This window comes from Cyprinus carpio, chromosome A13 (genome assembly GCF_018340385.1).
Source record: "Cyprinus carpio isolate SPL01 chromosome A13, ASM1834038v1, whole genome shotgun sequence".
In the NCBI taxonomy this organism is placed as follows: domain Eukaryota; kingdom Metazoa; phylum Chordata; class Actinopteri; order Cypriniformes; family Cyprinidae; genus Cyprinus; species Cyprinus carpio.
The window spans coordinates 22,499,229-22,515,472 of NC_056584.1; the positions used below are offsets into that span (position 1 = coordinate 22,499,229).

A 16,244-nucleotide genomic window follows, 5' to 3' on the forward strand; every position below is an offset into this window, starting at 1 on the left:
AAAGTGCTTAGAAAAAAAAAAAAAAAAACTATAAAACTTAAAACACCAGCCAACTTATAGCACCAAATTAGTTATTTATTCTCAAAACAATGTCACAACTTTTTGTGAGAACATTCAGTGTGGTTTCTAGTCACACGGTACAACACAAGTTATACAAAACCTGCAAAAGTAACCTATTCCTATGAATTTAACACAGATTTAAAAAAATAAAAATAAATAAAAAAATGAGTCTGTGAGGGATAGATTTACAGTCTTTACAATGGCACACACTGTATTATGGTCCTAGATCATGTAATTATTACAACTCACAAAATTGTCTCCGATGTTTTTGCCTACTTTTTTTTTTTTCATTTCGACAGCTGAACAATTGGTATGTTGTTATATACCACAGCTGAATCCATTGAATGCACTGTACTGCAGTCCCTCGCAACTCATTTTCATTCCTGTCAAAAAGCAAATATAGCGCTACACTGACTAAGGTCTATGGATTAATTTATATTTATTAAAATTTCACTGAAAAAATACATGTCATATTTTAGGAACAGATTATGTGAGTGTTTAAAATCTAGAAGAAAACACATACAATGTTAACAACACTTATTATTTGTCTTCATCTCTCTTTTCATTAACTTTGGAAAATAATATTCCCCACTGAAGGCCAAGATCACAGTCGCTTGAAATCTGCTAGGACTTTGAGAGCTGAATTCCAGCCAGCTGCACCCATAACACCTCCACCTGAATGAGACAAACTCACATAAATGCTGGAAAACACAGGGGAGGTCATGCACGTCAAGCTCAACATATACCTGACCTGGTTTTATGAAACATGATATCACACTGATGACATTTCTAAACACAATACGTACTGTTTTAGCTTTTATTTATTCAGGCACAGACCTGGATGGCTGCCACTGCCACATAAGTACAGTCCTTTGACTGGTGAGCGGTAGTCTGCGACAGAGGGCAAAGGTCTCGCCAGGTAAAGCTGATCCAAAGACATTGAGCCATGAAATATATTCTGCGGCATAAAAAATGCATGTAATGAATGTTTGGAATGATACGACATGCAAATATACCACACTTAACTTCCAAATAAAAGTCAAAATAATTTATTAGATTCTGTATGACTGTGAAAAAAAGTTATGAGGGTACAAAAAGTTCAGGTTCATGTTTATTAAATTGAAGTATTCATACCCCTCCAGTGAGACCAAAGACCCTCTCGAGATCAGGAGGAGTCAAGATGTCTTTGCCAACTATAGAGTTTTTAAATCCAGGTGCGTAATGCTCAACCCAGTCGAATACTGAGAAACAGGAAACAAAGCACCAATAACAACAAAGATCTTATTACTCTGAGGCATCTGATATCACTGCGGTAGCACAAACAGTGTCACTGTGTTCAAAAGTGACTAGTTCATGGCCTGGCCGTCTATCAGAGTGGGAATTCTTGGATGGTTTACGGGGGTGGAAGGGTTTGGCTCACCTAATGTTGGGGGGTCATAAAGAAATGCATACACATGCGAATTTTAACAGCTCATGAAACAAGTCTTTCTTGAATTACAAATGTAATATTTTCTATTTATTAGATTAAAAAACAGTAATATTGTGAAATAATTGTTTTTATTATTGTAAATGTTGAAAACTGTTTTTGATGGTTAATATTTTTGTGAAAACTGTGATGCTTTATTTCAGTTTTATTTGAGCAGAAAGTTGAAAAGTATTTATTTGAAATGGAAGTCTTTTGAAACATTAAATGTGTCTTTATAACCTTCTAGTCAACTTGATGCATCCTTGGTGAATAAAAGTTTAAAAAATCTTACCCAACTTTTGAAAGGTAGTTTATCAAGGGTCTTAAACTTTGATAATAATAAGAAATGTTTCTTGATCACCAAATTAGCATATTTTAATAAATTCTGAAAGATCACATGGTACTGAAGACTGGAGTATCTTTAATAAAAAATCATAATCGACTTTGCCAAAAGAATGAATTGCATTTTAAAGTATATTATAAAACATTTTTTTATTGTAATAATATTTTGCACTATTACTGTTTTACTGTATTTTTGTTCATTAAAGCAGCCTTTGTGTAAGACTTCTTTCAAAATGGTTATATATTATAATTATAATATACGTGTGTGTGTGTGTGTGTGTGTGTGTGTGTTTGTGTGTGTGTGTGTGTGTGTGTGTGTGTGTGTGTGTGTGTGTGTGTGTGTGTGTGTGTGTGACTGACTGATATACAGTAACTAATATATAAGTCACTGTATAATTCACACACTGTTAGTCTATCACATGCTGAACTCATCAAACCTGTTTGGATTACACTTTGAAAGACCTCCAACACCTTTTACAAACACAAGGCTTATAAAACCGGTGCGCACAAACAGCACAAAAAATGCAAATAGGACACTAGGTACCTGTGTCAGCAAATCTCTCCCTGTCCTCATCTGTCCAAGCGCGGCGACCCTCCAGCAAATATGGCGTAAACTGGATGAAAAGAGACACCACATGACAGCCGGGGGGCGCTAGAGTCGGATCCAGCACTGAGGGAATGGTCATTTCTATCATAGGCCTACACAAAACCACCAGAAGATGAATCAGGATCTCATGTAAATCAATGTGGTTTGGTGCATTGAATGGAAAACCATCACCATAAACCCTGTCCACGGGCAACAGATGTGTCTGTGAAACCCTGGTCATGACTTGCAAATTCAGATGTCCTGATGCCTTCATGTGTGTAATGTGCAACTATTATTTGTTTCATTATAAGCACAACTGCAGGTTTTGCCAACCTGGAGGATGGGCGTCCCTGCTGGCCCTCCCTGTAGGCCTCCTCCAGCACCTCCATACTCTCACAGTTCAGGTGGATTGAACACTGATGATGTGGACCTGGTTTTCCATCCGCACTATTCGGAGCAGCCAAGAAATTAGGCAGCTTGTCTACAGCCACTGTTCAGTTGCAAAGGACAGAGACAGATAATTACAATCCAAAAATTTACAGGAAAAAGACTAACTGAACATTAATTACACTTCTTGCAAGGCAGAAACCCAGCTAACAAAAGTATGTTCTAAGAATGTTTTGCTAACGTTTTTATTAAGTTATGAAAACGTTATTTCTTAATGTTCTTTGAACATTCAAAATGTCCAGTTTTTTTAAAATGCAAAGAAGTTACCTTTTACACTGCAAAGAAAGTATTTTATTCCTCAGTACTTTTTTTGTCTCCAGTACAAATAACTAAAGATCCAAATTTACTTGAGACATTAAGCCAATAAAAATAATAATCAAGAATAAGTGATTTCATGCTTAAAACAAGAAAAAATATCTAAAAAAAAAAGCTTAATTTAATGGGAAAACTAGTTTATTATCCCATTGGCAGACATATTTTATATGTGTAAAGTCACTTAATTATGATCATTTTAAGATAAAAACAAAAGACTTATCTTGTGACATTTTGCTAATGTAATTGTATCTTAATTTAAGAATGTTTCGATATTTGTACTGAAAAACAAGAATTCTGAGGAAGAAAATATTTTTTTGCAGTGCAGCAACTAATTTAGACCAAAATGCTTAACATACAGGCTCCATTCAAACTTTGTTTTGTAGATCATTTCCAAGTTGTTTTGTTCATTATTTAAAATTATTTCAATAATTATTTTAATTACTAAATTATTCATTAAATTACTGAATGTCCACCACTTAAAATTAATGACAGTGATGATGTCATCATAAAGTTTTGGACTCTGAATTCCAGCTAGAAAAACTTTGATGCTCATATTAGCATAATGAATTATCTTCGGTCTTATCTTGCTTGCTTATTAAGTGTCAAGACAACGCTAAAAGTTCCTTACACAGAACCAAAGCCTTAAATAATAACACTCTTCTTTTGCTACTTTGCAAGGACTGTTGAAATGCACATTTAGTTTGATGAAATGAAGCGTTAAATTCTGTGTAATCTTACCATTTATCTTGGTAACAGGAGAGGTGTAGTCAATCTGATCTACAGCCGTGATGAATGCCTCTGGCAGGGCATCCTATACCGGGACAACCACAGGCATCAATTATTCAGAATTGCCATTAACATTTAAACAAATGGTTGTTAATTTTTCCACATTATTATTATTATTATTATTATTATTATTTACATTGGATTAATAAAATTTGGTTCAGTGGAATTTAATTATTGTTTGCCTTTATAGATATATAAACCTACTTTAAACTGAACTAATTCACAAGTGGACAGTGTTGCCAGTCAAAGAATGGGGTCACTCCTTCAGTAAACACAGATGAAAATGACTCTAGCTCAAGGCCACAACAGAACAGGATGACATGAACTGTGAATGAATGTCCTATACATAAAAGCAAATGCTCTTCATCACTTTTAAACATCTAACAATGAGCTGAACTGACATGGTCTCGGGACTTCAGGTCTGTACCTTTGGTGTGAGCTGTTTGAAAGTGATGTAGGGAGTGGCGTTGGACAGAACCACTTTACTATGGACTTCGGTTCCGTCTGTCAGAATAATGCCCTTGGCAGAACCATCCTGACCAATAAGGACCTGTTTAACATCCTGCAGGTGCCCAGGAAGGCGACAGATTAATATCCGTGAGACAACTGGTTCTTTTGAATGAATGTGCCATGCACAGAAACAATGGCTTGAGAAAACAGTTACACCTTCTTCCTGAATACTAACCCTGTTTGTAAAAATATCTGCTCCGAGAGAGCGGGCGGAGCGGGCGATCGATTGAGAGACTCCACCCATTCCTCCCTCCACGTAACCCCAGGCACCTTTCTCTTTCTCCAGCTCACCCATGACATGGTGCAGCAGGACGTATCTACAAGATTAAGCATACAGTTTCCACAACACCAAGCACAAGATATTCCGAATCAGTTCGAACACATAAAAGTCAAACTATCCTCACCCACTTCCAGGATTATTTGGGCTTGTGTTTGCACCAATCACAGAGTCAGTGGCTAATGTGGCTCTCAACGGCTCTGATTCAAACCAGCGATTGAGCACCTACAGAAAAACAAAAGACTTTAAAACTAAAATTTCAAATAAGAAGGCTTCTAATGCCATGAATCACATTCTCAAACTCACAAATAATTCATTTCTTAAGCAATGCTCATAAAGCCGAAAATGATTGATTCATATTTTGATGTGCATTTTTTAAAAGGCGTTTCTTATGCTTATCAAGGCTGCATTTATTTGATCAAAAATACAGTGAAATAGTTATATTGTAAAACATAATTACAATTTAAAATAACTTTTTCTGTAAAAGCTGGTTTGCAACGATGTGCATCGTGAAAAGTGCTATATAAATAAATGTGAATTGAACCGAATAACTGTTTCTATTGTAATATATTATGAAATGTAATTTATTCCTGTGATGGCACAGCTGTCTTTCAGTAGCCATTTCAGTCTAGGTGAGCATAAGACACTTTTTTTAAAAACATTTGAAAAAATCTAAATTATTCTAAACTTTTTACTTTCAGTGTAGATGCAAGCAACAATAAAGTTGCCAAGCTCTACAGCAGCAGATGTGTTTTAACTTGTACACAATCCAAAAATCAGAGGATTAAAGAACTGATTGTATTATCTGGATACTGAGCAAATTATTTACAATGCTTGACCCATAGGGGGCAGACTCACAAAATTACATAGAGACCCTCAGGCCACTATTAGTTTTACTTCTTGTTTGGCTTCTTTGCTGTCAAATTTGATCAAAGATGATCAAGAAATTGTTCTTGGATTGTTCTTCAGGGGGGTCTGGTACTTATTCGGTCAAATATATTCAAATATGCCATGTATTTCTTTTCTGTGAAGGGCATGAGGCACAACTCACCTTTATAGCTGGAGCTGTAACAAGTTCATAGAAATCTGGTATATTCTTTCCCAACTTCAACCCTTTAAACATAGAAGCACATGGATTTTCTTTAATGTAAAGTTTTAGAAGTCCTATTCTTATAAGACTCTCTGTCTTATGTCAGCAGCTGCAGAACAACCAAGGAAAATCTGGTTTATTATGTGTTATATAACCATGAAGTATCATTACCAGACTTCACCAAAGGTTTCAAGCTCCCCAGGGCAGTTATTTTCTTTCTCAAAGAGCCCTGAGTCAGTCCCGGTATGTCAACGGGTGGAGCGTCTAAAAGAGGGTGGATAGCACAGGCCAGTCTTTCCAAATAAGATAAAAAATCAGGATAGACTTAAGTGATAGGACAGAGATTAAAAAACATATTAAATCATATAAATTATAATTATTTAGTTATAATTATCTATAGAAAGGTGTGTAGGCAGTTTTCGCAGTATTTTGTTTCTAGTGTCCCATGCAAGTTTATGAAAGTGCTCTTGCAAAAATCTAATTCCTCTAGTCAGTGATATTGAACCTTGGCATCTTTCTCTGAGAATTTGCCAATCTCTTGCTGGGTTTTTTCCAGGTCAGCTCCAAGCGTTAAAGACCGCGGTGGCCGCCCTCTTACACCATCCTCCAACATGGGGGTAAATGAATAGGGGTCCCTTATGTACACCTTCAGGCCATGTTTCTGCACAGAAAGACACACTGTCGAGAACTGCTGTCATTTTAGCTTGAAAGGAAAAAAGTAATAAAATATCTGCCACTTGTATCTTCTTCTTGTGAAAAAGAAGTGTACGGAATGTGCACTTGTAGTGTCTTCAAATCTTGAAAGTGTATTTAAAAAATTGTAATTGCAGATAATGAAATAAAAACGAAACCTCTCTGAAAGAGAGTACTCTTTAATTACCATGTTTCTTAACACACTTAAAGTATGTAATAATGTCAGATTGGGAGCCGATTGCTTTTAAACAAGAACGAAAGAGAGAATCAGGCATGTAACATCAATAAGAATATCACCTTGAGCTCCAGGTCCTGGTAGATGTGTGGGCGCAGTAAACTGAGCAGATAGGAGGCCCTGGAAAAGTGGAACCCTGAAATCAACAGGCAAACTACATTGATTCACAGCTGAATTTTAACATATCTTCAGGGTCAATCAGCAATCTAGACTTTAAACACTTAGACTATGTACTATATCAGTTCTGAATTTCTAATTATTGATGATAACAGAGTGCTCTGAGAAACTGATCTTTGGCCAATCTGTAAGGGATTCAGGGAACCATGGTCTGGGTTAGACTCACACCTGGAATAATCTCTTCAGATACAGCTGCTCCTCCGAGCACATGTCTGCGTTCCAGGACTGCTGTTTTCAGGCCTCCCTTCTGCAGATATGCTGACTGGGCAAATCACAACAGGTGGTTTCTAGAGATGAAACTGTTGCGCAACTGGTCATACACATGAGAACACATTTGGTGCGTACTTACAGCAATAAGGCCGTTGTGACCTACAAATAAAGAAAAGGATTTTAGTTTGTTCAAAGGAGTCAAAATTCTACAATCATTTATAGATGTTGAATAACAGCCTATGAATGTAGCAATTTTTCATGAAACATGGAGGTTATGAAACAAAGTATGACTGTGGTTCAAAGTATACAGGAGTGTGCAAAAACATTTTTAGATATAATAAGAAAAGGACACAAATAGAACACTCTGCATGTTTTACTCCTGCAGGGGAAGCATGGAGGCTCAGCAAGGCAAATTCTCTGAGGAGCCTTTATCTAGTCTTTGGTGGAGCTGTATTAAATCTCACTGGGACATTTGTAAATGTAAAATCATAATAATTTAAAACTATTAATTCCAATGATTAGTATCTGGTACACAAATATAAATTCTCTACAGATTCAATTAAATTATTTTAACAAAAACAATACTCACAACGATGCAAGCACAACTGTGAATGGTCCATCATCTCTCTTTTTTATTTTTATTTTTTTATTTTATTTAGTTCCATCACATACAAATACAAGGCAAAAAGAACAAGGTAGATATAAGGCCATGTCCTACAGTTTAAAGCATGTAAAACAGACAACAACAACAACAAAAACATAAAATGAACATAAACATATTATTAAAAAAGGGGGTGGAAAGAGAGAAATAAATAGGATTTAAAAAGTGCTATATAATATTGGGGCAGTTACATAAATTTAAAAAGCTTTAGAATGTTTATTGTTTTTATAAGCTTCTTGTTTTGTGATCTCATATTAGAAAAGGTTTCATATATATTAAAAGATTAGTGTTACAAAAGGTAATATATGGTGTTTTCTTTTGAGTTATTTTTGTCTTATGAATATAAAACTTTTTTAAAATAATTAAAATATTAATAACGTAAATTTTGTTTTCAGAAAAATATGGGTATTGAAAACTAAGTAAAACTTCATAAGGTTCTAAATGTAGGATTTCCCTTTCGAACAGTCTCTCCCGTTGCGTATACACGCTTATGGGGAAACTCCTGTTTACTCTGATGCTGAAGACTGATTTGTCAAACCCGCCAAAAAGGAGGAGTCGACTTCAATATAAGTCGGCTCAAATCGCCATTCATCAGATTTTTGCTCCTTTAGCAACGAAGACATCTCCTCACTGGACTCTGAAGCAAGAAGCCGAAGCAAAGAAGCTCAGCCTGCTGCTAGCCGTAGAAGAGCACCTGGCAGCAGAAGATCACCAAGTGTCTTCCCTTGTGGCCATCTTGCAGATTAAAAGAGCAAATTTTCTAAGCAAATTTCTGCAACATTGCAAATGTCGCTCCGTGAGTGCAGCTCGGACCAGGTGCAGGGTGAGTGCGTCGCTTGGAGACTACTGGGTTTATTCGGACCATGTTAATTCTTCCACTTCTGCTGCTCTCACCTCTATTGATGGCGCTAAAGAAAGGGCATATGGCAAGCTCCCCCCTCTAGAAGTGGTGGTTGCTGCTCATCTGTGCCCTCCATCGACTTTGGGGGATAAAGCCCATGCAGCGCATCCATCTAAGCCCCACTCTAACGAATAGAGCTTTTTTCACAGCTGGCCAGGCTGGCTCGGCGCTTCGTTCGATGGCAGTGCTACAGGTGTTTCAGGCCAAACTCCTCCGCGGCATGGAAAAGTCTGGACTGAATCCCGAGCCCTTCAAAGAGCTGCACAAAGCGACTTACCTGGCTCTGTGCACTACGAAGGCCACTGTGCAGGAGATCGGCAAGGCCATGACCATCTTGGTGGTGCTGGAGCGCCACCTTTGGCTTAACTTAAAGGAGATCAGTGACACTGAGAGGGTCACCTAACTTGACTCCCCAGTCTTTCCAAAAGGATTTTTCGGCCCAGCCATGGATGGATTGACTGAACAGGTTACAGAAGCTCAGAAGTCTTAACAGGCAATGCTACACTTCCAGCTGGAGTGTTTCAGATTGGTGGCTGCTTCAAATCACCTCCAGCTCCATTTACTATAAATCCGTGCCCTCAACGACCCAGCCTCCTCCAAGATCTGAGCCTGGGCTTGCACAGCACTTTCAGGCAGTGAACCAGTACTCGTTTTCCAAGTGCCAAGGACATGGCCCACATGTGACACTGGATCCTGAGCCTCAGAAGCTGTAGTGATCAGTATGCAGAGAGGAAGAAGAGAGGGTCTCACAGAGGCCGGACTTCCCTCAAAGAAAGCTTGAATATGCTCTCCATTCCCCTGCCTTGTGGGCAATGGAAGCTCTGTTCAAAATGGACCCACCCTTCACTATTATCTTTTGTGTTTGTTTAACATTATTACCATAAAAAATGCATATTGACATACATCCGATATTTTCTTAACTGCTTACATTTACTTAAGATGGTACCAACTGTGTTTACTTGGACACTGGACAAGACAGCCATTCTGACATAATTTTGTGTGTATTTGCTCAAGCAGACATGAAATAGAACTCGTTATCAAAATTACCGATGTGATAGCGGACCCAAATACTCAAAAGAGCATTTATCCTCTTCTCACTATCACTATCACTACCTCATGCGGCCAGTCAAAAAACTAAAAACGCTGGACATCCGTCTTCAGGCTTGGAAAGCCATCCCGGATGTGTCAAGCTGGGTTGTAAAAACCACAGAACAAGGTTACTCGCTCCAGTTTGCTTGCAGGCCAACTTGCTTCAGAGGTATTATTCAAACTTCGGTACAGGACAACAATGATCACGTTCTCCGGGCCGAAGTGCAAACTTTGCTTGCAAAAGGAGTCGTAGAGACGGTTCTTCCAGCGAACAGAGAGTCAGGCTTTTACAGACGCTACTTCCTCATTCCTAAGAGAGATGGCAGGCTCATGCCCATTCTTGATCTCAGGCATCTAAACCGTGTGCTTATGAAACGGGCGTTCAAGATGCTAACTTTGAAACAGATTCTCATGCAGATTTGCCCCGGGGATTGGTTTTTATCAGTGGATCTGAAAGATGCTTACTTTCAAATCCAGATAGCCCCTCATCACAGACCATTCTTAAGATTCGAGGAGGTGGCATGTCATTATGCAATTCTTCCATTCGGACTGTCTCTGGCCCCACACAGTGCATGGACTCTTTCCCCTCTGAGGCAGATGGGATTCCGGATCATGAATTACATCGACGACTGGCTTTTGCTAGTCTGGTCAGAACAGGAACTTATCGCTCACAGGTCACTGCCACTCAGCCATCTGGAGCGGCTTGGGCTAAAAATCGATTTAGCCAATAGTAGTCGGCTCCTCGACTTTTGCCGGGTTGAAGCTCCAGTTGAAGTGCAGGTACATGAACAAATCAGGCTTCAGTATCAGAGTAAACAGGAGTAAACGTTCATCCCTTATCTCAGGAAAATTAAACAGATAAAGGGCAATATAATTTTTTTTTTCAATATCTTCAATTGATATGTTACAAAAGGTACATTATCTGCTAACAGCTGCATTTACAGGATAACACCTCTGAATAATTTTGTAAAGTATTTATTTTACTTTATTATAAATAGTCATACATTATATAATATTTGTATGGTAATGTCCAAATGCTGTGTCAAGATATTCAATGAGGTTTAAGCCATTTGGATTTACATGGAGGATCTGACATTAAAGGAGTTTCTTACAAAACTATTATTAATATGTTTGTCAAAAATGGAGAGACCATTTACAAAAAGTTGGTGAAATGTTTACGTTTGAATTATTATTACATCTGAGATTTTGGTTAAGATTATTATGCCACTGGGAATAGCCTTGATTAATTTGTGAAATTCTTTTTCGTGACTGGTCCTTCCTGGCCAGCGTTGAGAAAAACAACAGGTGCCATGTGACCACGTTGACTGCGCGCTACTTTAAAAGTCTGAATAATAATTTATATCTATTCAACGACACTGATAAATGGTAATTAAAAATAAAGTTAAAATACACACTGAAAAGGTCACGTAAAATAATTATTATTTACATAATCGAAGAAAAGCCCCATTTAGGCACTCAATTTCGCTCCATGTTACATTTTTTTCTGTGTCTTTAGGCCGTGAATGACTGTGTGTAGCCTACCTGCACCAATAACGATCGCATCATATTGAGGTTTTAGGGCAGTGCTGCTGTGGCTGCCGCGCCGTGTCACTGAAATAAACCCCTTGTGCGCGCAACCTGCCCTGACAGCCGCAGCCATGACGAGTCCTGACAGCCCGCAAACCCAAAGCTCAGACTCCACAACTTAGCCCCCTCTTCACAGTGTACTGGGGGGAAACTAAAGTACAAGGTACATTTTCTCTCCTTGGAACACTCCTCCCCCACATGTAAAAAAGAAAGAAAGAAAAAAAATGGGGGTGGGAGCTGGGGTCCAGCAGGGAACAGGGGGCCCTCATAGGAATGCTGGGGTGAGAGGAAAATTTAAGAGGAAAACAGGGTTAAAATAGTAAAAAAAAAAAAATATATATATATATAATACAATAAACTATTTAACTAACCAACTAACTAACTAGAAAAAAGACATAATAATGTAATGTAATAGAAACATGAAATAAAATGAAATAAAAGTAAAATAAAGGAAGTTATCATGCAAATCAGGGGTTGTGTGGAGTATTTTACAAAAGTTTAATTTAAGTTAATCTGTAAACATTAATTCATGTATGAAGTAAAAACATAAGCTTGTATTAGGCCTATAGTAAAAATTAATCAACCCATTAAGGGGTTAAATAAACAACCCAATTTGCTGGGTAAAATTAACCCAAAATGTGTTCTGTCCTATATGTACGCCGGCCTTGGGTTAAAAATAACCCAAATTGGGTTGTTTTTAACCCAGTGTTTTGTTTTTTGTTTTTTTGTTTTCAGAGTATGCTGACAAAACATACCATATTTTTGGACATTTACTATAGTAATACCATGTCTTTTGATCCAGGGCTGTCATTTATATACACAGCACCAGGACAAACATTGGCGTGACACCACTCATATAAAAAATACTTTATTATAGACATAAATATAATTTTTTTTAAGCAAAATCAGTCTTTTTATGTCTTTGCATTGATTCTGCTAGAAAGCACTTCTTTTGTTGGTTTTATTTTTGTTTTCCAGTGACAGTTTATTCATCAGTCTAAAAAATCTGCAGAACAGAACCTTTTTATATGCACTTAATAACTGGTATTGAGGTAAGTACAGAGAAGCAGCTGCAGAAAGTTCAGTTAGAGTCACTGTAATAGCCACAATCTCTTGGTAAATCTTTATACATGGTTAACTGTCTGTTGTTTTGTGTGTCTAGATAATTATTCAAAGTGACAACATCTTGCATTTTGAGAGTGTTAGACCAAGGTCCAAAGAAAGATTTATGGTCAAAGTGTTGTTTAAAGAAACCCAGTCTTAACATTAACCCATAAGACATTAACCTTGTTTTATAATCTGTACTTGATAGTAGGATAGCCAACTAAAGATATAGGCCTCGTATAACAGAGTGAGAGTGCTCCACTTCTTTAAAAGTGTGCAGTGAAAGCACATATCAAGACAAAACAAGTTATTTAAAAGAACTTTGTCTATTAATACCCTGCTACTCAAGACACAAGGAAAAATCACAAGACAGAGCCAAATGATCTCACATCAGAACAACAGTAGCTCCATTGTATTAAGCTGCTTTTTAAAGCTGCTGTACTTAGAAGAGTGTGAAAGATTATGTATAAGATGAACTGATATCACCTGTTTGTGGCTTGCCTGTGATCTCAAGGTTTGTGAACATGTGATCAACAAAATAAAACTTGTCAAAATTAGAAGTACAAGCTGTTTACTGTATCTTCATCATTTCTGTATCCTACACTGAGAAGTGTGAGAAATATTGAGTTCTCTGACTTATGAGACAAAAATGAGAAGTGAAATGACATGAAAAAAGATTCATTCACTTGCCATATGCCACATGCTATAAATCAAATTAAAATGAATTATAGCAATGATTTTGATTTTCAAGGTATGAATTTGTAAAAGAAGAAAGAAATTTCTCATTGTCATAAGTCATTCAAAATGTGGTAGCATTCAGTTTTTTCATTAATTAAAAGTATTTCATATAATATTTAATTTTCAATTTAATTTAATATTATGTTAAATACATTTTAAAAGTTAAAGTAAATAATAATGTAATTGTAATAATGTATTACATTAAAATAATTAATTAAAAGTATTTCATATAATATTTAATTTTGAATTTAATTTAATATTATGTTAAATACATTTTAAAAGTTAAAGTAAATAATAATTTCATTGTAATAATGTAAATATTAATGTAAAAAATAATGTAATTAACATGAAAAATTTAACAATCTGAAAATAATTCATAATTTGAAAAATTATTTTTGCATGTAATTCAAAGCCATTCGTTCATAAATAAATGAAAAAGAAAGAAAGAAAGAAAGAAAGAAAGAAAGAAAGAAAGAAAGAAAGAAAGAAAGAAAGAAAGAAAGAAAGAAAGAAAGAAAGAAAGAAAGAAAGAAGTGCCGAGTTGATAACAAAGCCACATTTTATTCCAGTAGGTGGCAGCAAAGACTTTGGGTTATCATCCAGAGGAAGTGCTCATTCCCTTATCAGCCATAAATATAAAATAATTGATAAGAATTTAGATAATTTATTATTACAGGTACGCATAATCATCTGAACCTTGTTTTATGTAAACAAGTATTAGTACTTTAATTCATGCATGATTTATTAACACTTCACAATTTAATTTGTCAATAGTTGAGTAACAATGTGCAATACATCTACAGCATTTAGTCATACAATATTTATTTACCAAAAAATACAGTTGCACAGTGACCTAACACAAACAATCATATTTTTATAGATTGCCAAAGATTAATAAATGCTGCAAACATATTGCTAATGTTAGCTAATGCATTAACAAACAAAGACAATAGAGACAATATTGTAAGGTATTAGCTGAGATTTACTATTTCTGAATCAGCCTTTAACATTAATTAATATCCCGTTGAATCATGAATCATTGACTATTCAAGATTGGAATGTCAGTTAATTCAAAGCTATTTGAATATTGTCTCTTTCCATTATAAGACACTCAAATAAAGTTGCTTCAAAGCCTTGCCATACTTAAGAAATATTCTCTTCAGCTAAGAGAAATCATCTTGACTGAAGAGCTTGTCTGAAGAGATCATAAGTGGTACTCTCTCTATGCTAAATATGATAAGAGATAATCAACGTCATGCTGATGGGACTGCAGACAGCTTTTAGAGACAGATTTTAAAAGCAGGAGGTTTGTGGCTTTGTGCATTTCACTCAAGTAACCGAAGATAACCAAAGCTTAGACCTTAAATGAATTAGCAACTCAATTTGAGTCTATATGATGTGTAATTGCTGTGACACAGTATACAATATCCTTTAACTTTTATTTGTTTTGCTTATGCTGTGAAAAACAACTCCTATTGATTCAGGTTCTCAGAAGGAAAAGAAATAAAGTAGCCTGCTATTAGACAATCTAGGGTTTCCTGACACCTCTATCAGAGCATGTTGTCAGGGAATTATGGTCAAGAAAGAGATACTCTACAGGCACGCAAGCTTGGCTTTCCTTGAAGGAACACATCTGGACAACACACAGTCAACGTTAATTTGATCAAGGCCAGGGAATTTTGTTCTTGTAAGCGAAAATTAACACTTCATTGCCTTTGTCGGCAGAAATTCTACACCGTGGACTCATGGCCAAAATGAAATTAGCTGAAAATGGTCCCGCTTTAAAGTATAATTAGCCCACTGTTGAGAAGCCTAGTTAATTTTCTTCCAGAGAGCTGGCTTGCTGTCATGGGTTGATTTAAGCTGGTCTCCAAGCCTGGCAAAACTATAGCTGGCCAGTTCAAACCATCACACAGACCGGCCTGATGAAGCTATGAAACCAGAACCATCTTAGACTGGTTTCTGTTGATATTAGAATTTGACCTTCAATCCTAAAGCAAACATTAAAATACAGTGTATTTCCAGAAACTAATGTGGTTCTCAGCCTTTTTACCCCATGGCCCCCTATAAGGAAATATGCCAGGGCCCCCACACAAGACTTTTTGACCTCAGAGAAGCATGAAAGTGATTCAAAACACCTTTTAAAGATAGGTGCTATAAAGTGGTTCCTCAATGATTATGAGCCAATGGACCATTTTCAGTGCTATTTAGCAACATTTTTTTAGAGTGTATTTTATCCATATGCCTCAGTTTTAATTTATAACCTGACTGAGGCACGTGTTTTTGATGTTAGTTGAAGCTAATGTGAGTCGAATCTTTTCATTCAGCCAGTCTGAACAATGAATCAGACTGAATCAGTGCGAGCGGTTATAAAGAAGACCGATTAAGGATCTAAAAAATAAAAACTTGTTTTATGAATATGTTTATGCAGATGATATGTGACCCTGGACCACAAAACCAGTCTTTAGTCGCTGGGCTTGTAGCAATAGCCAAAAATACATGGGTCAAATTTATAGATTTTTCTTTTTTGCCAAAAGTCATTAGGATATTACCTAAAGATTATGTTCCATGAAGTTTCCAAATGTAAATATATCAAAACTTAATTTTTGATTAGTGATATGCATTGCTAAGAACTTAATTTGTACAACCTTTTTCGATTTTCTCAATATTTTGATTTTTTTTTGCACCCCCAGATTCCAGATTTTCAAATAGTTGTATTTCAGCCAAATATTGTCCTATCATAACAAACCATACATCAATGGAAAGCTTATGTAATTATAAGCTTATTTATTTATTTATAAATTATGTATAAATCTCAATTTTGAAAAATTAAATTGACACTTAAGACCAGATAAGTGGTCCAGGGTCACATATTTATTAAAACATGAAAAAAAATAATAATAATAATTTTGTTGATGTTTATAAATGCAAGTTACATTTAGGGACTATCTTAAATTAAATGAATTAACAA

General features: G+C 36.1%; 1 protein-coding gene across 2 annotated transcripts; it reads right to left on the reverse strand.

Annotated features, from left to right (window-relative positions):
- Positions 1-303: 303 nt before the first annotated feature.
- LOC109056240 (pyridine nucleotide-disulfide oxidoreductase domain-containing protein 2-like) lies at positions 304-11,627 on the reverse strand. Of its 2 annotated transcripts, none has more exons than XM_042769376.1 (16): positions 11,387-11,627; positions 7,333-7,352; positions 7,152-7,245; positions 6,869-6,942; positions 6,383-6,566; positions 6,050-6,202; positions 5,840-5,901; positions 4,916-5,013; positions 4,687-4,828; positions 4,429-4,563; positions 3,954-4,026; positions 2,787-2,943; positions 2,412-2,566; positions 1,195-1,301; positions 898-1,018; positions 304-735 (listed from the first exon to the last, which is right to left on the reverse strand). In XM_042769376.1, the coding sequence occupies exons 1-16, from the start codon at positions 11,502-11,504 to the stop codon at positions 665-667; spliced, it is 1,764 nt and encodes a 587-aa protein (XP_042625310.1). In that variant the 5' UTR covers positions 11,505-11,627; the 3' UTR covers positions 304-664. The 2 variants fall into 2 exon arrangements, with proteins under 2 accessions (XP_042625310.1, XP_042625311.1); XM_042769377.1 differs by having other exon boundaries at positions 6,383-6,539; positions 11,387-11,625.
- Between the last annotated feature and the right edge of the window lie 4,617 nt (positions 11,628-16,244).